Source organism: Lynx canadensis, chromosome E3 (assembly GCF_007474595.2).
Source record: "Lynx canadensis isolate LIC74 chromosome E3, mLynCan4.pri.v2, whole genome shotgun sequence".
NCBI lineage: Eukaryota > Metazoa > Chordata > Mammalia > Carnivora > Felidae > Lynx > Lynx canadensis.
The window spans coordinates 1,200,966-1,222,566 of NC_044318.1; the positions used below are offsets into that span (position 1 = coordinate 1,200,966).

Sequence of the window (21,601 nt, forward strand, 5' to 3'; positions counted from 1 at the left end):
CGAGCGGCCCCAGGCTGGGTGCTATTCGGGGCGATCTTTGGATGTCACCCAGCTCATTCAGCAAACACGGCACCCACAGGCCACTGTGTCAGCCTCTCCCGATGGGGTGACCAGGGCTCAACCCCCCGCGGAGCCACGCTGCCCAGCCCCCACTGTGTCCCCACAGAGCCTTCCCCCCGGGGTCTGCAGCCCCGCCCTGAGCCCTTGGCTCCCGTCCTCGACCTCTCATGGCAGGCACCAGCTCCCCTGGCTGAGCCCGCATCCCTGAGCGCCACCACCCCTGGGCTTGGCCGGCATGAGGGTTTACTCCCTCCCGCTGATAACCGGGGCCCCGGGAGGGAGACGTGGGCTCAGTGGAAACACGTCTCTCGGGGCAGACATGTGCTGGTGGCCTCAGCGGGCTTGCCTGGAGGACAAGCAGGCAGGTCTCTGACCCTGGAGCCTGGGGCGTCTGTGGACCGGCCGCCCCTGAACTGGAGTCTCTGCCCTCAGGACAAGCGGTCCCTCAACAGTGCGGGTTTGAGCTCAGTGCACAGGCCTTCAGGGAAGCACCCGCCCTGCCCGGTGACGCTGCCCACGAGCGAGCACCGTGGAGGCCACTGAGCTGGCTCAGCGCTCGTGGGGGGTCAGGGACGAGGCTGACGTCGGGGGGACGTCAGGGCCAGTGGACAGCTCAGAGGCGGGCCTGCCGGGCACCTCCTGGGCACCGGGCACCAGGAAGCCACTCGGCCGTTTCCTGCTGCGTCCAGGGACGGAGGGCGTGTGCCGGCGTCCTGGGCCAGTTAAACGCTCCCCGCAAGTGGGGGGCTTGAAAACAACACGAATTCATTCTCTCACAGTCCAGCACCCATCAGAGGCACCCCAAGACAGAGGGGCGCCCCTCGATAAATGTTCACAAGTGGCCTGACAGTGTAGGGACCCCCTCCTGTCGCGGCGAAAACGGAGCGGACGGTGCCTTGACCAAGGCGCTCCGTCTGGGTTTGCACCACTGGCCTCAAAGGGCTGGGTGGTGTGGCGGGTGGCAGATGTCCTTCCCGGCTCTGTCTGTAGCGAGCGCTCGGCCGGCCTTGCTGCCGCAGGCCCGAGGACCCCCTAAGGTCCTGCCCCCAGCCCAGGACCCCCAAGGCCTAGCGGATGAGGGCACGGGGCCCCCGTACCCCTGGGACTGGCCCTTGGCAGACCGGACTGGGCCACGGAGGGCCCACCTGCTCCAGGCTAGGTGGGGGCTTCCGGGCCTGCAGCTGTTGGCCCCCGGGACAGACACGGCCTCCCCGGCAACAGCTGGGCCGGAGACGAGAGGGCCAGGGGAGCCCAGAGCCCGGGCCGCCCCGCCTGGGGGATCAGTTACAGTGAGTGCAGATGCTTGTGGACAGGGCTGAGGGGGGTGACTGCAGATGCCTGGGGGCAGGGCTGACGGGGTGAGGAGGATAGGAGGGAGGGGCTGCAGGGGGAGGCCTGCATGGGGGAGAGCGCAGGGCTGAGCCCTGCCCAGGCCCCCCACCACGCTGCTCCCGGATAGGGGTGGGGCGCACGAACACAGTTCCTGGGGCTGCACGCGCTCAGGGGTTCAAGCTGCGGTAGGAAACCACCCTTGGGGCTGTTTACTTGTGACGATGTCGGGCCTTCCCTCTTCCGGGCCTGAATCTCTGCTCGGCGACCGTGGCTGACCCCTCCCCCGGTGCCGGAAAACCCCCTCCCCCGGGGCAGCGAACATCAACACCCAGCAGCTGCCCTCACCCCCTCCCCAAGGCTGACATGTGCCGACCAGCCAGCGTCCTGGGGCTGAGCAGGGGCGGGGCGGGTGTGGGGCGAGGCAGAGGCTGGGGGGCCTCAGTGAGGGACCCCGGAGGGAAGGGGTGCCTGAGCAAAGTCGGGGGCGCTCACGGTTGTCATCCGTGCCCAGGGGGCCAGGAGGAGGCTGCCCCTGTGTGGCACGGCATGGTCGCCTAGCAGGTGCCCGCAGGCGTGCAGGGTTCCCGCAAGCATCCGCGTGGTGCCGCCTTGCAAACTTCCTGCTGCCTTGCGCCCTGAAGCCTGAGTTTTGGGGGTCCCCGTCACGACCACGGGCCAGAGCCTCCCCGGGGGCCCCCTGACTGCAAACGGTCAGCACCGCAGACTCCCCTCCTTCAGGCCCGGGGCAGCCAGACTCTTACGTGAAGGTCTCTTACTCGCCCTGCTGAGGGAGTCTGCAGACGCTCCAGGTTCACTCGAGCTGGGGGGCGGTGGGGGGGGGGGGCACGCCCAACCCCAAGGGCAGGGGTCTGCACCATCTGGGCTGCCAGCATCTCGGGACGCCGGAGCACTGCCCACCTGGCCACAGTCCCTGACGGCCAGTTCAGTGAGGGACAGGCTGACACACAGGGCCAAGGACTCCCCGGCCGGGCCAAATGGGGCCGAGCGGCCGGTTTGTGGGATTTGGGGATTTTGAACCAGCTGCTGTGGCAGGTGTGGCCGGCCCGGCTGAGCAGAGTCCACCAGCCACCGGGAGGGTCGCCAGCCAGCTGCTGCAGGGTGCGGGGCAGCCGGGCTGGCCCCTTGCCCGGGCAGCAAAGCCCGCAGAGGGTGGACGGGGCTGGGGGTGGCTGACCTCCACTCCCCACCGGCGCAGGGATGACGACCCAGCTCCCCCGGGGCCAGGGAGATCAGTGACGCCGGGTCTCGGCCCGAAAGCCCAGGTTCTCAATCCCGATGAGGTGGGACATCCTAACCAGGAAGCAGGGAGGGCATCCCCCTCCCCAGTCTTGAGGTCTCAGCCACGACTCGAGGGCCCTGGTTTGTGATGGGAGCGTTTGTGAACTGCTTGCGCCCCCAGGTGGCGAGTGCCTGCTTTGCTCTGAGTGATGCGCTGATGGGGGCCCTAGGGATGAAGGAGCCCAGGCCTGGGCCTGGCAGCACAGCACGGCGGTCCACTGAGAGCACAGAATCAGAAGGGACCCTGTCCTCTCCCTCAGGGACACTACTGGTTGTTATCAACAGCCCCAGGCAGGGCAGGTGCTTGATGGGGACAGGTTTGGGGACAAAGAGGAGGCTGCCTCTGGCGGGGGTCCCCAGATCTGGCCCCAGAAAAGGGTCTCAGTGCCAGAAAGCAAGGGCAACGGGGCTTAGGCCTTGGGTAGCTTGCCAGGTGTTAACAGCCCTTGTCCTATGGCCAGGTGGGCCCAGCCAGCCCCCGGGCGACAGGCCCCAGCTGTCCCCCTTACAGAAATGGTGAGCACCTCCGGGAGGGGCTGGGGCCTGGCTGTGGACAAGCAGTCACAGACCTGCAGGCAGGTCCCCAGGGAGTGGGCAGAGGAGAGACCAGCTTGAGAAAGTCCTCTGCCCCCTCCTCTCCCCAGGGTGTCTATGCCACCCACAGCTACAGCCCCTAATGCCCATGGCACTGGTACCCAAGAGAAGGGCTTGCCCGTGGAGGGCTGTGGGGCAGGGGGAGGTGAGGTGCTGGAGGGGCACTGTAGAGGGACCTTCCAATGGAGGGGTCCCCAGAAACCCCAGAACAGGCTTCCAGAGGTCTGGGGCCAGACAGACTTGGGCCTACCGGCAGAATCAGGGCGCGGCTCTCCCGGAAACTTAGGGCAGTAATTACGACCCGATGTAGCTAAGGAGAACATAGGCTCAGAGAGGTTGAGCGAGCAGCTGAGGCCACACGGGAGCTTTGGGCTTACCGCCAGGCTGTAGAAGTGGCTGAGGGGCCGTGGGCGGGACCGGAGGCTGTGGGCAGGGTCGCGACGCCCAGGGTTGTGCTCGGGGCGGGGCCGGGGGCGGGGCCGGGGCGGGGCCGGAGGCTGTAGGCAGGGTCGTGACGCCCAGGGTTGTGCTCGGGGCGGGGCCGTGGGCGGGGCCGGAGGCTGTGGGCAGGGCCGTGATTCGGGCAGGGGGCGGTGGGTTGCGCCCGGGGCCGAGCCGTGGGGAGGGCTGAGGCTGTGGGCAGTGTCGTGACGCCCAGGGTTGTGCTCGGGGCGGGGCCGGAGGCTGTGGGCAGAGTCGTGACGCCCAGGGTTGTGCTCGGGGCGGGGCCGTGGGCGGGGCCGTGGGCGGGGCCGGAGGCTGTGGGCAGGGCCGTGATTCGGGCGGGGGTGTGGTTGTGCCCGGGGCCGAACCGTGGGCAGGGCTGGAGGCTGTGGGCAGTGTCGTGATGCCAGGGGTTGTCCTCGGGGCGGGGCGGCGGGCGGGGCCGGAGGCTGTAGGCAGGGTCGTGACGCCCAGGGTTGTGCTCGGGGTGGGGCCGTGGGCGGGGCCAGGGGCGGGGCCTAGGGACTCCAGCCCGGAGCTCTCGTCCTTCTCACCCTCGCCCGCGGTTAGGGGGGCCTATGGCTGGGGGCGGCCTGCCTCCCGCTGTGACCAGCAGATGGTGCCAGAGGCCGGCCGATGTCGAGGCCTCCTCTGACTCGGAGACCAGCTGTCTGGGGGCCGAGTGTGCAGGGCTTCCAGTGTCTCTCCGGGTCTGGGCCTAGCAGGGGAGAGATGGGACACGGCCTAAGGAGAGGAGTGGGCACAGCTACTGGGCAGCCCCTGCCTGGGGACCCGGCCGTGCGGACATCAGACCCTGGCTCTGACGCCTCCAGACTGCCAGCAGGGGCGGCAGTTCCCCTGGGGGAGGGTAGACTGGGGTCTGCGCCCTCCCAGAAACCCCAGGGGAGGGGAAGCGGGTCCGGAGTTTCCTGTGGCTGTGCCTTCCACTCCGCCTTCCAAGCTGTCCCTTCAAGGGCCTGGTGGGAGTGGGCAGGATCGAGGTGTGGGGAGGAAGGGGAGAGGTGGGGCATCACCCACAGCAGGGGGTCCAGGACAGACGGAGGGAACTGTGTCAGGTGGGGGGTTTGACCCTTGTGTCTCTGCCTCTGCCCCCCTTCGCAGTGCCATCACCCCCCCTTCCCCCTGCAGCAATGGTGAGAGCCTCTAATTTGTCCTTGAGGCCTTAATTTGCTTTTCAGCCAATTATCACCACCTTAGCTTAATATTCTGACTGCACAGGGAGGGGAGGTCTGCATAGCTTTGAACACTTCCTGTGGACACGGAGCCCCCCCCCAACCTTGGCTCCTGCATCTTGGCCCACCCCCACCCCTCAAATGCCTGCTGCGAAGCAGTAAGGGGTCAAGGCCGAGCCCCAGGGAGAGCTGGCTGCGGACGCTGGAGGCCCCCTTCGTCCTGCCCTGTCCAGCCGGAGCCTGGAGGGTAGTTCACAGGCCTGCCTGGGAGCCCCACTCCGGCTGCTGGCTACTCCTCGTGGCAGAAACCCTGACCACCACCACTGCCCCCCCCAATCCATCAGGGTTCCCCGGGGAATTCTGGGAGAACTGATCAGAGATCAGAGGAGCCCTCCCAGTACCCACTGAGGCCAGGAGTTGACACCCAGTCACTCGAGCACCAGCCCAGGGCTTGGCTTTTGCTAGGTCGGTAACAGAGCTGGCCTGGCACTCAGAGTGAGGACATCTCAGCTATCCCCTCCTCCTGGGGGCATCCTTCGAGCCATTCCCCAGGGAGTCCAGCAGCCTGGCTGGTGGGGGAGGGTGGGCACAGCCCCTCCCCGGGGCTTTATCTCTACTGGGAGGCGGGCTAGTTTCCCCAACCCCAGGCGCTGCCCCACAGGGAGCAGCCCTAAGCCCCAAGGAGAAGCTTGCCGAGGAGCAGCCCAGCCCAGGGGTTGCTGCAGCCAGCGACTCGCACTCCGGTCCTCAGAGACTGGTGGGGGGCATTAAACTGTGTCCCCAGAAGATCCGTCTAAGTCCTCTCCCCTGTAACTGAGGGTACGTAAGCTCTTTGGAGATGCTTTCAAGGTGCATCAGGGTCATCTTGGATCAGGGGGGGCCCTGAACCCGTAACTAGTGCTCCCATAGGAAGACGGAGCTCTGGACACAGACACACGGAGAGGGGGTCCCTACAGGGAGAGGAGGCACAAGCCAAGTCCTACCGTGTCTCCTGGTGAAGCTCGGGGGGGCCACCCAGCCGATGCTCCCCACCCCCCACTCCAGCCACCAGGGGCACACCAGGCAGCTGGGGCCTCTGGTCACTGCTTGGGCTCCTGGTGAATCTGGCCAAACATTAGTCACCCCTGGAGAGGCTGCAGCCTCGGTGCGTGGCGCTGGTGGGTGACTCGGGCCTGGCGGGGCCCAGAGCCGGTTCCCGAACCGCCCCAAATCGCTGGCTGCAGGCGTCTGCTCCTGTCGGCCTGGTGTTCTCCCACCGCCGGTCCCTTCCAGGGCCCGGGCCCAGGTCACCCATCGCCGGGCCTGGAGATGGGGGCTGAGGGAACGAGGTCATGTGCCCTGGGGGAGTCCCGAGTCTCTGCGATGTGAGCCTGAGTCTCGAGGTAGCATGCCCGTGGGCCGAAATCCGACGCAGCGCTTTCTTGAGGTGGAAATTCCTCCTTCGCCCAGAAACCTGAGGCTCTTAAAGCCCCCAACCACTTAGATGGGACCCACCCACAACACGAGGCTCATCTCCTTTACTTAAAACCACCTGATGCGCCCACAGCACGAGGCTCGTCTCCTGTACTTAAAGCCACCTGCCGGTAGACGTTAGCACAATCACAAACACCTTCCCAGCGACATCTGTACCAGCGTGTGACTGAGTAACCAAGAAATGGAGCCTCGCCGAGTGGACCCAGAAAACTAACCACCACAGCCTGTATCGTTATTGTTAATTCTCATTATGTTTATGTTTTCCCCTTTACAGATGGAAGCTGGGGCTTGGAGGTGGCTGCTGTCCCGGTCAGGGCTAAGCCGGGGCCCCCCAGCTGCACCCATCCATGGGCCTTCCCGAGACCAGGTTGCTGGGCAGTGATGTGTTGCCCACAGAGATACACCCACTGGCCCAGACCATCAGACCAGCATGTCCAGAGGGGCCAGCACGTCCGGAGTGGGGGTGGGGGGGCCAGCATGTCTGGCAGGGAACAGCATGTCCTGGAGGGACCAGCGTGTCCGGAGGGTACAAGCACATCCTGGAGGGACCAGCACATCCGGGGAGGATAGTGTGTCCGGCGGGGGGAGGCCAGCACATCCGGGGGGCGTAGCACATCCAAGGGGGATAGCATGTCCGACGGGGGGGGCAGCGCGTCCGGGGGGACAGCATGTTTGGGGGGCCAGCTGGCCCGGAGGGGTGGCTGGCACCCTGGGTCAGGGCAGCTGCCAGGGCAGTTCGAGGCCCCAGGGCGCTGGGGGGCTCCCGGTGGCCGTACTTGGCCCATGCCCTGGATATCTGTCATTTGCTGCCGACGTGTGTGAGCCGTAAAAAGCTTTTGTCTTGAGAAAAATCAGAAGTGTTTTTGCTGGGCCTGTGTTCTCAAAGGGCAGCCATGGGCTGGAGCTCAGGGACCCCCACTTAGCGGGCCTCTGCTGCCTGGACGTGGAGGAGAGCCAGGCCCTTAGCTTTGCCACCGAGGTGAGGCAGTGCTCGGGTCTGTGTTTCCATGCTGACTTCTTAATGACTTGTTCTCTAATGAGGAATTCTGTCTCCAGATGCCGTTTGACTCTCAGACGTAAATGGGATGAAATAAGTGAATGAGTCACTGAATTCTGACATCTTAGAAAAGATCGCATTCCGTTGGCATCGGGTGAGCAAAATGGGCTTTTTTATTGATGGAAAAGTTGACTGGTGTGAACAAATCAGAGGAGATGTGTTCCTTTTGATTCGCCTCTGAGTGGGAAATCAAGTGACTTGAATGGGCCTCGAGTGTGTCAACATCAAAACACAAGGATTGTGGAAACTGAAAATGTCCTGTGGCCACAGCGTGTGTGCCAGGGGCGTGGGGACAGGATGAGGCAGTGCCCCTCAGCAGGCAACCCTTCCTTCTACCCGGGAGCTGGGGCCACGGGGCACAAGGCAGGCAGTCAGGACGGGAGACCAGAGCCCAGGGAAGGCACAGGGGATTAGCCCACATGAGGAGTGCCAGGCCAATGGGCAGAGAAGGAGGGAGGGAGGGAGGGTTGAGCCTGGTTTCCTGCCCTGGGGCCATCTTACCACCTTATCACAAACTGGTGGCTCAGGGAACAGAAATCCAGCCGCTCACAGTCTGGAGACCCAAAGTCAGAGATCCAGGGGGGCAGGGCCAAGCCCTTCACCCCGAGGGGCTCAGGGGGAGGCTCCCTCCTGCCTCTTCCAGCTTCTGGGGGCTCCAGTCTCCGCCTCCGTTTTCATGTGGCTTCTCCTCTGTGTCTGTGTCTCTCCTCTTCTTCTAAGGACACTTGTCATTGGATCCAGGGCACCTATAATAATGCAGGATGGCCTCGTCTCCAAATCTGTCCCTAATTACGGATACAGAGACCCTATTTACAAATAAGGTCACATTGTGAGGTTCTGAGTGGACATGTATTTGGGGGGAAACTTTAACAACAGAACTCTGAGGAGCAGGGCTTCCTGGAGGAGGTGGCCGGGGTCTACCAGCCAGAGCGTTGACACATTTGCCTTCTGGGTGCCAGGCCTGCCATCTTTGGGCAAGACCCCTGTGGCCATTTGACACTAGCTGAGACCTTGGAGTAGACCTGCCCGGTGCCATGCCGGGGTAAGGGTGACAGGGGCCCAGGACAGCCTGGAGACGTTGTAGTTCCGAGGGGTGGCCCCCTGGCAGGCATGGGCCAAGGGGGCAGGGAGGGCACTGTTCGAGTACTGCCCGCCCGCAGAAAGGCAGGGGTCTGGGAGCAACCACGACGTCCTTCAGCAGGTGACGGGTACACTAACTGTGGTCGATCCCCACAATGAAATAGTGTTCAGCTAAAAAGAAATGCTCCATCAAGCCACGGGAAGCCACGCAGGAAGCTCAAATGCGTGTTACCAAGTGAAAGACGCCGGCGAGAAAAGCCTACACTGTAGGGGTCCAACTACATGACATTCTGGAAAAGGCAGAACCGTGTTAAAAAAAAAACAAAGCGCAGTTATCGGGGGCTGGGGGAGAGGAGACGCTGAATAGGCAGGACAGGGACACTACTCTGTGACGCTGCAATGGTGGAAACCGGTCATCGTCCATTCATCCAAACCCACAGTGTCCAACACCAAAAATGGGTGTCAGTTAATAATAACGTGTCAACAGGGGCGCCTGGACAGCTCAGTCGGTCAAGCGTCCCGACTTCGGCTCGGCTCATGATCTCGTGGTCACGAGTTCGAGCCCCGCATCGGGCTCTGGGCTGACAGCTTGCTTCGGACTCTGTGTCTCCCTCGCTCTCTGCCCCTCCCCCGCTCTCAAAAACGAACATTAAAAACGTAAAAAATAATGGGTCAATATTATCATTGTAACGTCGATCATAACAAATGTATCACAACAATGCGAGACTTCATATAGAAGAAATTCTGTGTGTGGGGGGACAGAGGTACAGGGGAACAGTGCTCCATTTTCTGTAACCCTAAACCTGTCCTAAAATATAAAGTCCATATTAACATACACTATTTAAAAAAAAAAAAATGACGAGGGGCTGGTTCCGGGCTCGGGCTGGCCCGGGAGGTGTGGCTGTAGGGGTCCTGCCCGCAGGGTTCCATCCGGGCATCCGGTCCCCTCCAGGCCTTGCCCTCCCCGGGGCCCCTCCCAAGGGCCAAGGCCAGCTGATTGTCATCCCTGCCTGAGATCCAGAACTTACAGCTCATCGCTGCCCCTCCAGGTGCCACCGGGTCACTCGGGCTGTCTCCCGGGCTGATTATGTCACCGCTGCCTCCGGGAGGCTCCACGCGTGTCCTCAAGGACAGGGTAGGGACCGAGGTCACTGCAGGGGGAGGCGTCGCTCCCACTTCTCCCCCAAGGGGCTCTGAGTGGGGACGGAGACCAACCGCAGCCCCTCGCAGAGAAGGGGCGGGTCGTCCCCGCTCCAGACGCCGGCCGGCCATCCTGCCTGTCCCAGACACAGGGCTGACGTCTCGCCGGGGTCCGGTCAAAGCCGCCGTCCGGGAGTGGGGTCTTCACTTGGTTACTTAATGTTGCTGAACAAGGAGGAGTTAACGACCCTAATTGCGAGCACTCAGTGGTGAGTGGCATCACCTGGCCGGCCCCCGTGTCCTCCGTGGGCGGCACACACCCGTGGCTCTGTCGTTACCGCGTGGCTGGCCTGCACCTGTTCCCGTTGGCTGTCAGGGGGAGGGACCCGGCGTGCACGAGGCTGCGGTCTGGGCCGGTTGTTTCGTCAGAGCTCTCTTACCGTGTGTGGCTGAACGCAGTCCCCAGCCGGCCGCCCCCCAGCCCATACCCTGGCGACCGGCTGCCTGACCTTGCCCCCCAGCCGTCTCCTTGGGGCATTTCCTGTTCCCGGAGCCTGGGGGCTCAGGGTGGTGGTGGGGGACACTAGCCCAAACCCACCAACCCACTCCGGGGGCCTTAAGACCCACCCTGACCCTAGTGCAGGCTGCTGTATGTTGGGGGGAAGAGCCACCGCTCGCCCTGCCGCGGGCGATGTTCTGGAGCCGTGGCACCCCTTGGCCTCTTCCCCAGATGGGGTGTGCTGTCCGTCCCTCTCCTCGTTGCCTGGTCACCCGCGCTCCAGCTCCCTGCACCCCCTTGGCCCGTCTGCAGAGAAGGCTGTGGCCTTTGCCACCGGGCAGTGCTGGGCGCTGGCTCTGCCCGGTCCCCAGGTGCCCTCAGGAAAAGGGGGAACGTCTCTGTTCATTGTCTGTGCCCAGGACAGCCGTGTTTGGCCGCTTGTCCCCAAAGACCCGTCGGTGAGCGGGGCCATGATAATCCCCGCTTCGTGTCGTGGCTAATTTTGGAAGCTCACCGCCTTCCTCCTCCCTCTCGTGGCCGCCTTCCCTCCCCCCGCCGAGTCAGTGCCCACGGCTGTACCTAATGCCACACAGCCCGGCGCCAGGCCCGGCCCTGCCCCAGGACCTTGTGTCATGCACACAGGTGGCCCCGGAACGGCCACATCATCCGCAAGATGGGCCTTAGCCGCCTGCCCCACCCTGCCCGGGCTGAGCCCACATCCCAGGGAAGCCTTGGCCCGGCCACCCTGCACAGCTTGGCGGGGGGAGGCGGGGCGGGGACCAGTCCGGCCTTCTGGGGAGTCTTTGGCAGGAGTGGGGCCGCTGGGTCACCCTGAGAGGCTCCTCCCCGGAGCTCATCATCTGGGGACCCAGCATCTAAGGCGAGGAGGGTCCCAGCTGGGCCACGCCGGGTGCAGACAGATCCCCACCTGGTGTCTGGCCCCTCTCTCTTCATTCACAGGCCCTGGCATGTGCCCTGCGTCTGGGGAGTCTGGCCAAGGGGCTCCGGCCATCTTGCCTCCGGGGTGCCTGGGGCGGGCCTGGGGCCTCACCCGTAAACGCAGCCGCCTCCTGAGGAAGAGCTGTCTTGGTGGGGAGGGGGGGCCGGGGGGCGGGGTCCCGGAAATGCCTTGGGGGTGCAGGGGGCTTCTCTGCAGCGCAGGGTGCCAAGTCACCCCAGTACCTCATCTTTCTGTTCCCCTGCGCTGACCGGGCTGGTGGCCCTTCACCCGGGGCTGGGTCTCTGCTCCCCGATCTACACCCACGACAGCGTCATGCCCAATTAGCGCCCACGGGGCGAAACCTGCCATTCTGAGGGCTGGGGCGGCCCGGGAAGCTGCATTGAGGGTGCATCGCCACAGAGTGCCCACTGAAGCCCGAGGCCACGGCCAGGAAGGGCCCAACCTCAGGCCCCTGCAGAAAGCCCAGGGCTTCCCGTGAGCCCACAGCCGCGTCCGCCGGGTGGGGGGCAGAGACAATCCCTCACCAACACTCACAACCTCTGTAATCAGGACAAACGTCACCGAGGGGATGCGGTCTGGGACCACCAGGTGGCAGAGTGGCGAAGAACCAGTGTGCAGCAGCCAGGAGGGCTTCCTGGAGGAAGGGGCACTGGAACAGACAGGCTAATTACCTGGAGAAAAGGAGACGGGCTGTGCTGGGCAGGGATACAGCTAGGAAAAAGATTGGGGGGTGGACACAGCGTGGCCTCAACGAGTAGAGGGGGGCCAGCTTGGCCCGAGGACAGTGAATGCCTCACATCCACCTCCCCAGGGCCTGCCCCGGCTTGGGGACTTTTCTGGGGACACAGATGGGGGCCTCCGGGGTGTTTCCAGGTGAACCGGAGTCAGCCTCCGTGGCTTTTGAATAATCACTAGGAGCCTCAGCACCGGTGGGGGCCGGAGTGGCTGGGGCGGTCAGGGAGGTGCGCTCGTGTCCCGGGGGGGGGGGGGGACAGGCCTCAGCCTCTAGAAAGGGGAAGGGCGCAGGCCACGGCAGAGCTCGCCGCTAGGATGGGGGTCCCTACTCAAGGGGTCTGGGGGCCGTCCCTGGGGAGACCACTGGGCCGTTGTCCTGTTGCCATGGCTCCCAGCCGCCACTAATCCTCAGCCTTCTCTTTGGTGCTGGCCTGACCTCTGCAGAGTGTACCCAGATGTCCCCGCACTTGCTGCTCCTAGGGACTCATGCCAGGAGCATGGGGCAACGGGGAGGGGGAAGGCGGACAGGCCACCTCTCTGGACACCTCCTTTCCCATCGGAGCCCCCGGCAGCAGCCAGGTGAGGCCACCCAGGTGGGAGGGTGTCACAGGGGTCCCAGCCTGATGCTGGGCTGTAACCAAGCACCCACCCGCCCACAAGGCTGTGTCCCCCTTGTGTGCCAGACGCTGACTCCCACACGGGACCCCGCGCCCTCGGGACACTGAGATCGAGGAAGCTGCTTGGGGAACCCCGGAACTTTGGGGGCCTCTGGCCAGCAGGAGCTGGGTACAGCCCATGGCTGAGGTGTGAACCACAAGGGTGTCAAAAGAGGCTGAAGGAAGGGGCGAGGCAGACGGGGGTGGTGGGGAAGGAGTCTGGGGGGCTTGGAGAGGTTCTCGGGGGATCCGCATAGAGAAGCCAAAGCTGTGGACTGGGCAAGGCACGGCCAGGGATCTCCAGAGAGGGTGGAAAGGCCAGGGTTCACACGGGGCAGATTCGGGTCGGGGGGGGCCCGGGACCCGGCCTCCGATGCCACTGTCCACCCAGAGCCCGGCCCCGGCCTGAGGCGTGGCAGGTCCCAGAACGAAGCCCAGGGATTGTGCAGACAACAGGCCCTGCGTGGGGCAAGAAGGCTTGAGCCCTAACAGCCAGAGCTCACAGGACGTGGGCCATAACCTTACCCCAGGGCACTGTCACCTCCCCGGGCTGTGACCCGGAGACACCCGAGCTCTGTGCCTGTGGAGGACAGAGCTGACCATTCAGGCTGTAGTGGCCCCTGACTATGTCCTCGAGACACAGACCCAGAGGTCCCCACCGTGCTCAGACCCCCAGCGCCCCCCTTCTGGTCACTCTCACTGTCAGATCACGCCCCTTGCGGTGGCCCGGCCCTGCTATTTTGGCCCCTTTCCCGCCACTGGTCCCATTGTCACCCGTCCAGTCACAAGAACATGCCAAGTTCACTCCTGCCGCAGAGACTTTGCATCTGCTGTTCCCTCTGTCTAGTCTGTTCCTGGCCTCGCTGGAGTCAGCTGTCTCCTTATAGAGCCTGTCCCAGCCTTTCTGTCCCCGCGACTGTCCCTTCCTGCTTCTTTCCACACAGTACTTACAACGATTTAAAAGCACCCCCGTTAAATACCTCTCCGGGCCACTCTGGCGCTCACGGAATAGGCCCCTCCTGTTTTGTCCAGAGCGAGTCTGCATCGTCCGGCGCAGGCCGGGCCGGGGAGCGCCGAGAACTACGTGTTTTCCACCCGATCCATTCCAGAGGGTTTGCGCACACCCGCTGAGCTCGCGACAGGCCACACACAGGTGCTCGTGTGGTCCGCCTTCCCGGCTGGCAAGCCAAGGAGGACACGCAGCCTGGCCCTAGCTCAGCCCGCCCACGGTCCAGGGGGACATCCGAACCGCAGGCTCGGTGCAGCCATCGGGCCCTCCCGAGGGGCCAGGACCCCTCGACCTCCTGCTCGGAAAGACGGCAGCCTCCTTGCGGGCCGGTGGGGACTGTGGGGGAGGGAACAGTTTCCTCTCCGGGGCTCCATGTTTCCTTGGCAGGGGGTGTCCAGCTTTACCACCACAGGGGTGAGGTCTATGCGGCCCCCTTGGGGAGCTGAAGGACTGCAAGGACCCGGCCTGGGGTGGGGGACGGGGGCTGGGCCACCTCTTGAACAAGGGGTCTGGGTCTGGCTGGGGAGGGGCTACTATGTGCCCCAGGGAGCAGCCCAGCGCCCCCCACGTGGAGCCTGGACCCCCTGGTTCCGTAAGTGCCTTTGCCCGATTAAAAACATAACCCACACTTCCTGTACAAAATGAAACATCTCAGAAAAGCATAAAGAAGAAAGTACCTAGGGGCGCCTGGGCGGCTCAGTCGGCTCAACGTCCAACTGTTGACCTTGGCCTGGTCATAGTCTCACGGTCCCGAGATCCAGCCCCACGCTGGGCTCTGCACGGGGTGTGGAGCCTGCTTAAGACTCTCTCTCTTTCTCTCTCTCTCTCTCTCTCTCTCTCTCCCTCTACCGTCGTCCTTCTCTCTCTCTCTCAAAGAAGGAGAAGGAGAAAGAGAAGGAGGAGGGGGAAGGGGCAGAGGGAACAGAAGAGGGGGAGGAGGGGAGGGAGGAGGAGGGAGAGGAGGGGAGGAGGAGAAGGGTAGGGGGAGGAGGGAAGGGGAGGAGGAGAGGGGTAGAGGGAGGGGGAGGGGGAGAAGGAGGGGGAAGAGGGTAGGGGGAGGAGGAGGGGGAGGAGGAGAGGGAGAAGGGGGGAGGAGAGAGGAGGAGAGGAGGAGAAGAGTAGGAGAGGAGGGGGTAGAGGGAGGGGGAGAGGAAGAAGGAGGGGGAGGAGGGTAGGGGGAGGAAGAGGGGGAGGAGGAGGGGGAGGAAAGAAAATACAGGGTAACTTGCTGCGGTCCCCACCTATCAGCACGCAAGGGCGAGGATCCGGGCGTCTTAGGGGTTCCGCCATCTGGAGGCACCTCAGTCCTTCCAGCCAGTGGCTCCCCCCCCCCCCCCCATAAGTCCAGGGTAAGGACTCTGGAGGCTGCTCCTTGGCGTGGGGAATGGACACCCACCCAGCGCCCCGTGCCCAGCAGAGCACGGCGCACAACACTGCCGGTTACAATCGGCTCAAACGGGGGCCCCCACCGCCCCCCCCTCACCCCGCCCCGCAGCCGCCGCGCCTGGAACCTTGCCAGAATGCAGCTTCCCAGGCCCGCAGCCCTGCCGAGTCCCAGAGCGCGGGTGTGAGACCCTGCACCTGTGTTTGGATCAGGTGGCTGTGATCCCGGCCAAGGGGACAGCCTCCAGAGTGAACGGGGATCCCCAAACCGCTCGGCCAGCTGGGCCCCGCTCCCGGGGTTAGCGGCCTCCGCCGCCAGACCCAGGCGTCCAGCTTCTCCGAGTGAGGACGGCTTCCGATCCGTCGACTTTGAGGAGCGCGCTGCGGCGGGGAGGGGGGATCCCCGGGCTGGGCTTTCCTGCCAGAGCGGACGTTAGAGACTGAGGCGGGGGCGTCGCCGTTCTGGGGCCCGACCGGGCCGGTGCCGCAGACGGCCTGGAGGGGAGGGGGGGGTGGACCGCGGGGACCAGGGCCCGCCCCGCCCCGCCCCCCGCGCTCGCCCCGCCCCCCGCCGCGAGCCGAGCCCAGAGCGCCGAGCCCGGAGGGAGCGCAGCGCGGGCACCCGGCTCCCCGCCGCCCGGTGAGTGCCGCGCGCCCCTGCCCCCCGCACCTCGCCGGGGCCCCGCGCGGATCCCTGTTGTCCTGTGGGGGGGTCTCACTACCCTGCGCGAAGCCCCGCGCGGCCCTGGTCGGGGGTCCTGCCGCGCGCCCCCGCCTGCGCCGCCCTCTGCGCTCCTGCCTCACCTGTGTTCCTTCCCCGGGGCTCACCGGCCGCCGCCCTGGGGGCCTCCCCCTGCCCGTCGGCCGCCCCCCCCCCCCCCACCCAGTCTCCGCCGCTCCACCCCCTCCCGCTGCCCGGCTCCCCGACCCTTGCCACCCTCCGGCCTCTGGACCCGGCGTGCCGGGGTCGGGGCGCAAGGGAGACCGGGCCCGACCCCCGGCGTTGGACGCCGCGGCCCAGCTCGTCCCGAGGCTGGCGGAGGGTGGGCGGCGCGGCCGGGGAGGGATCGGCTGGAGACTGGCGGGACGGTGAGGGTGAGAGGCCGAAGCGGAGGGAGCCGGAGCCGCTGGGCGAGCGGCGCGGCAGGTCCCAGGGGGCGCGGGCCGTCCGAGGTGGGGGGGGGGAGGTCTGCCGTCCGCACCAGGGGAGGCGGCGGCCAGGCAGAGTGAGCTGTGGGAAGGCGGCAGGGAGAGGCGGCCCAACGTCTAGGGGTCCCGGGAAGAAGGGAGCCCCGGCATCCCGGGTCTTGGCCAAGCGCCCTGAGCCCTCCTGACGCTTCCCCAGCAGGGTGGCCCGCCCTGCAGGTTCACCTGTGTGCTGTCTCCCCACCCAGAGTCCACGCCAGCCGCTCACCTGCCCCACTGCCCGGCCCACCGACCCTGGCCCGCAGGCTGACCTGGGGTCCCGAGTAAGGGCAAGGGCCCGGAGTCCCAGTGGCCACGGTTGGAGGCAGTTCTGCCCGCCCACCCCCCCATCTGCCGAAGAGAGCAGGTTTCCTGGGCCCGGCTGCCCCTTGGGGGAGGCCTGGGAGCCTCGAGCGGAAGGCTGTTGACAGCATCGATGACAATGACCCTCCATTGGTTCCGGGTAAAATGACCCAGATTTCCCAGAAAGTGTGCCGGGGGCGGAACGTGGCCTTGGAAACAAACGTGGTGCTGGGACCCTGAGGAAGGGTCTCCGCTGGCCAGCCTCCCGTTCACTGCCCCAGGCCAGCCCACACCCACCTTCGTCTCCCCTGGGGGGGGGGGCAGGGACACCAGTCTGCCCAGAGCTGCCTTGAGGACGGAAGGAGCATGTGTGGGGGAGGCAGGCCGGGATGCGGTGCTGGGGCCGGTCCTCTGGGTGTGGGCCCCTGCCCTGCGCAGGTCGGGGGAGGTGAGGACCCCAGGAACACGGAGCCGCTCCCGGCTGGTGCCGCCCTGGGTGGAGGACACCTGCCCTCTCCTGCCGACCTCATGCGGGGCCAGCCCGGGGGGAGCTGCGGAGCTCTGGGCACGGAGGGCCTGTCCCCTCCCCACGTCCCCGGGAAGCCTCCAGCCCCTTCTCCCTGAAGCCCAGGGCAGGAACCTTTTCCGACACTGGGAGAAGATGCTGGGCTGTTTGGGGCAGGCGAGAGGGAGCAATTATTTAGCACCCACTGTGTGCCGGGCACTGCACACGGCATCTTGCGTATCTGAATTTATTTCATGTGTTCAGGGACTTTCCATTTGCCAGGGGCTCAGGGAGGTGACGTGACCCGCCACCCCCCAAGATCCCTGGCAGGACGGGAGGGAGGGTAGGGGGTCTGTTCCCTGGGCCACATCAGTGGGCAGGCAGTCCTTCCCTGATGGGGGGCTCTGGGTCAGAGCGCGGGCCCATGGCTGATTCCCCCCCCCCCCCCCACTAAATCCCCCGCCGCAGGAGGAAGGGCCCCAGGGACAATTTGCCACAAGTGTAATTTCTGTGACTAACACGATTGCCACTTCTAAATAATGGCTCCTGTAGAACGGTGTTCCCGGAGGCAGGCGCCACTGTAACGGCCTAGTTTCGTTCTTCGCGGCTCCGCGGCCTGAGGCATTGGGGTGTCCGTGGGGTGCCGGGGCTCCGGAGCCATCTCAGGGGAGCCCTGAGAAGCTTCTGGAAGGCACGGGCTATCTGAGTCAGGCCTGAGCTCACATTCGACTAGGCCACGCCGGGGGCCCCAGGCCCCAGCCAGAGACGCATCTGAGCTGACAGTCGCCCCTCCCTCCGTGGGTGAGCCGAACATCTCAGGGGACGGTGGCTTCTTCCCCTCCCAGCACTCGGTGTCCCATGCAGGAGAAGGAGCCAGAAGCCCCTTCTTGAGTATTTTTTCCCCAAATGTGAGCGGGGGCCTGGGGCACAGAGACCAACGGGCCGATCTCGGCCCGAGTGTCCCCGGAAAGCCCTCCTTCCAGCTGGGCCCCCCGGGAAGGTGTGGACCCCCCCAACCCGGGAATGCCGCTTCCGGCCGAGGGATCCCCAGCTTTGTCTGGAGATGCGGCTGTCTCCAGAGGCCGTGCCTTGCCTTGTCTTAGTCCCAGTCACTTGGCTCACCTCGGGTCCCCATATAGCTGCCAGGGGCCCTCCGAACCAGGAGCGGCAGATCCAGCCCAACCCCGAGTGTCTCTCCCCCTCCCCCGCACCTCCACCCGGAGGGGACCCAGGGGGACAGTGCTCTCCACTGGCTGCACTCGTCCGTCTGGGGCCCGCTGTCTCCCAGCTGCCATTCTGGGGGATTTTCTCCTCATCCGGGTCTTATCCGTCCTCCCCGGGGGCGCAGGGCTCCTGTCCGTGGCCGTCCGTGCTGCCGGTGGCCTCTCCCACCGCTCCCACCGTCCGCCCACCCCGCTCGCAGGGCCCTCGACCCCTCTCCCCTTCTCCGAGTCTCTCTTCAGCTGTGTCCAGACCCCCCTTGATTCTGACTTTTATGGATTTTTTTTTTTAAGTCCAAATGATTTTTCACACCCGAGAGTTGTGAATTTTCAAAAATACACACTTGCTCATTTTACTTCTTAGACAGGAGCCAAATTTGTTTCATAATATTTTTACCCGTGCCTTATTGAGGAACCTGAACGTATTTATTTAAACAGATCTTGGACATGCTTGTCGATTCCTATTATTTTTAATTTCACATGAAATGGACCGGCTGGCCCACCTCCCCGTTGCCGGTTTTCTAGGGCCACATTTCGTAACGAACTTGGAGAGTCGGCCCATCGGGACCTTCAGGTTTCTTTCTGACACCTGCCTTTGTTCTTTGTTCCAGACACACCCCCCCCGGACACCCCGTCCCCCCGATTTGTCTGCCAGAGTCCGGGGCTGGCCACCAGTGGGGGTGTCCTCTGCTCCGAGGAAACTCGGGGCACTGCGGGCCGGCCGGGCAGGGCAGGGGGACCTCTGGGCCTGAGTGGCCCTGGTTGGGTCCCCTGGGGCACTTAGGCCCCCACCCCCTGTGCGCTGTGCCCCCTTTCTCTTCCTGTCATCAGCGGAGACAGTTATTTTCTCCGGAGCAGCATTGCTTTTATGAACTTTCTCAAACATACGGAAAAGCGCCAAAACTACACAAGGACACGTGTGTCCATGACCTTGAACCGGGGATGTTAACGTTGTCCCTTCTCTGCCTGTGCCTCTTCCTCCACGAGACCCAAAGCCTTGCCCCTGCACACCCCCGCTCCCAGGGGCCGGCCCCCGCTCACACGCATGCGTGTCCTTCTGGCCTGGGCTCCGTGTGTTCCCTGGTCTAGGGCACATAAGGACCTCACCTACCTGCTCCGCTCCCCGCCCTGGGCCGTGGCCGTGGAGGTGGCGGGCCGGCCCCAGAGCGCATGCCCAGAGCGTGTCCCTCACAGCTGTGATGATTGTACCCCGGAGCGGTCTCCTATGTCGTCCCCTCGGCCCAGAGACACCCTGCCCAGCGGCAGCTCTGAGGACCAGGGCACCAAGTCCTCTGGCCAGCCTGCGGGCTCTGAGGGCGTTCCTGAGGGGACGGTGGTCCTGAGAGCCTGCGGTGGACGCTGGAGGGGGCTCTGCAGACTGAGGTCTGGCTCCTCGGCCACACGCAAGGCCTGGCCCCCTCCTGATGGCTCCAGGAGGTCACCTGGAGTCTGGCCGTGGGGTCACCCAGGAGAGCAGGGCTCGGCAGGTGTCATGCCCGGCCTCAGCCGGGTGTGAGGGGCTTGGCCTGCCCGGCCGCCGTCCCGACCTCCCTATCACTGCCCGGTCCTTCTGCACCCGCCCTGCGCCGTCCCCTCCTTGCTGGCGCCATGGGGACCGTGACACCACCCCCAGGCCCCAGGAGGCCCTAGCCGACTGGAGAAGGGCAGAGGCCCAGCGGGGAGCTGCCCCCGGGCAGTTGGGGGGGCATAGGGATAGTCAGGGCTCTGGAAGCCATCGAGCTGCCAGCCCCCTGCTCCTTCCTCTCTGGGCTTGTTTTCCAAACAATTTGCTTAATGCGACTCGCGGCCGCAGCCGAGCTGGACGTGAGTAATCGTGTTTACCCGCCGAGGGGAGATCCTGCGCCGCCCGGGCGGGCGGGGCCCGGGGAGGAAACACCTCGGCCGGTAATCGCCCCGCGTCCTCCCTTGTCTTTGCAGAGAGGACGCGCCGTGCCCGCGCTCGCCCCGCCTGGCCCGCAGCGGCCGCGATGGAGCCTCTGTTCCCGGTCCCCACGCTGGCCGGCTGGAACGCCTCCGCGGCGGCGGCCCCCGGCGCGGGCGGCCACAACGGGACGCTGGCGGGGCCGGCGGCCTCGCCGGGGGCCCGCGCCGTGGTGGTGCCCGTGCTGTACCTGCTGGTGTGCGTGGTGGGGCTGGGGGGTAACGCTCTGGTCATCTACGTGGTGCTGCGCCACGCCAAGATGAAGACGGTCACCAACATCTACATCCTCAACCTGGCCGTGGCTGACGTGCTGCTCATGCTGGGGCTGCCCTTCCTGGCCACGCAGAACGCCGTCTCCTACTGGCCCTTCGGCCCCGTCCTGTGCCGCCTGGTCATGACCTTGGACGGCATCAACCAGTTCACCAGCGTCTTCTGCCTGACCGTCATGAGCGTGGACCGCTACCTGGCCGTCGTCCACCCCATCCGCTCCGCCCGCTGGCGCCGCCCCCGGGTGGCCAAGCTGGCGAGCGCGGGCGTCTGGACCTTCTCGCTGCTCATGTCGCTGCCCCTGGTGGTCTTTGCGGACATCCAGGAGGGCTGGGACACCTGCAACGTCAGCTGGCCGGAGCCCGTGGGCCTGTGGGGCGCCGTGTTCATCATCTACACTTCCGTGCTGGGCTTCTTCGGGCCGCTGTTGGTCATCTGCCTGTGCTACCTGCTCATCGTGGTCAAGGTGAAGGCGTCGGGCGTGCGCGTGGGCGCCACGCGGCGGCGCTCGGAGCGCAAGGCGACCCGCATGGTGGTGGTGGTGGTCGTGGTGTTTGCGGGCTGCTGGCTGCCTTTCTTCATCGTCAACATCGTCAACCTGGCCTTCGTCCTGCCCGCGGAGCCCGCCTCCGCGGGCGCCTACTTCTTCGTCGTCGTCCTGTCCTACGCCAACAGCTGCGCCAACCCCGTGCTCTACGGCTTCCTCTCTGACAACTTCCGCCAGAGCTTCCGGAAGGTTCTGTGCCTCCGCAAGGGCTACGGCGCCGAGGACGCGGAGGCCGCGGAGCCCCAGGCCGACAAGAGCGGCCGGCTTCGGGAGGCCACGACGCCCGCGCGCGGCTCCGAGGCCAACGGGCTCATGCAGACCAGCCGGCTGTGAGCGCCGAGGGCCGGCGTGGCCCCAGGTGGCCCCTGCCCCCCGCCCGGCCTGCATTTCCTGCTGAGCAGAGCCCCACCCCAAGATTCGGGGGGGGGGGCCTGCTGAGTGCCCCACACTCCCTGTGGCCCGGACGCTCTGTGTGGTGCGGGGACCAGCTGTGTGGGCCGAGGCCGTGGGTGGCCCTGCAGGGACGAGCTGTCACCACCCCCCCCCCCCCGCCCCAGCCCGTTCCCGCCATAGAGGCTGGGCTCCTGGAACGCTAGGGAGCGGGTGGGAGAGGCCGGGTGTCACCGGCAGTGCTCAGGGCGCCTCGACCTTATCCTGCCCCCAGCTCGTGCCAGCCTGCCGGGCCGGGGAGTGACCGCTGGCGTGAGCTGGTGACTG

At 65.5% G+C, this 21,601-nt stretch overlaps 1 protein-coding gene across 1 annotated transcript; it reads left to right on the plus strand.

Annotated features, from left to right (window-relative positions):
* Positions 1 to 20,116: 20,116 nt before the first annotated feature.
* Positions 20,117 to 21,217, plus strand: SSTR5 (somatostatin receptor 5). The gene has a single exon (XM_030301424.1). It carries the CDS (start codon positions 20,117 to 20,119, stop codon positions 21,215 to 21,217), a length of 1,101 nt encoding a protein of 366 aa, XP_030157284.1.
* Positions 21,218 to 21,601: the final 384 nt, after the last annotated feature.

Bases quoted from the DNA above. Each gene is read 5' to 3' on its own strand.
- SSTR5 (XM_030301424.1), top strand. From the start codon at position 20,117: ATGGAGCCTCTGTTCCCGGTCCCCACGCTGGCCGGCTGGAACGCCTCC.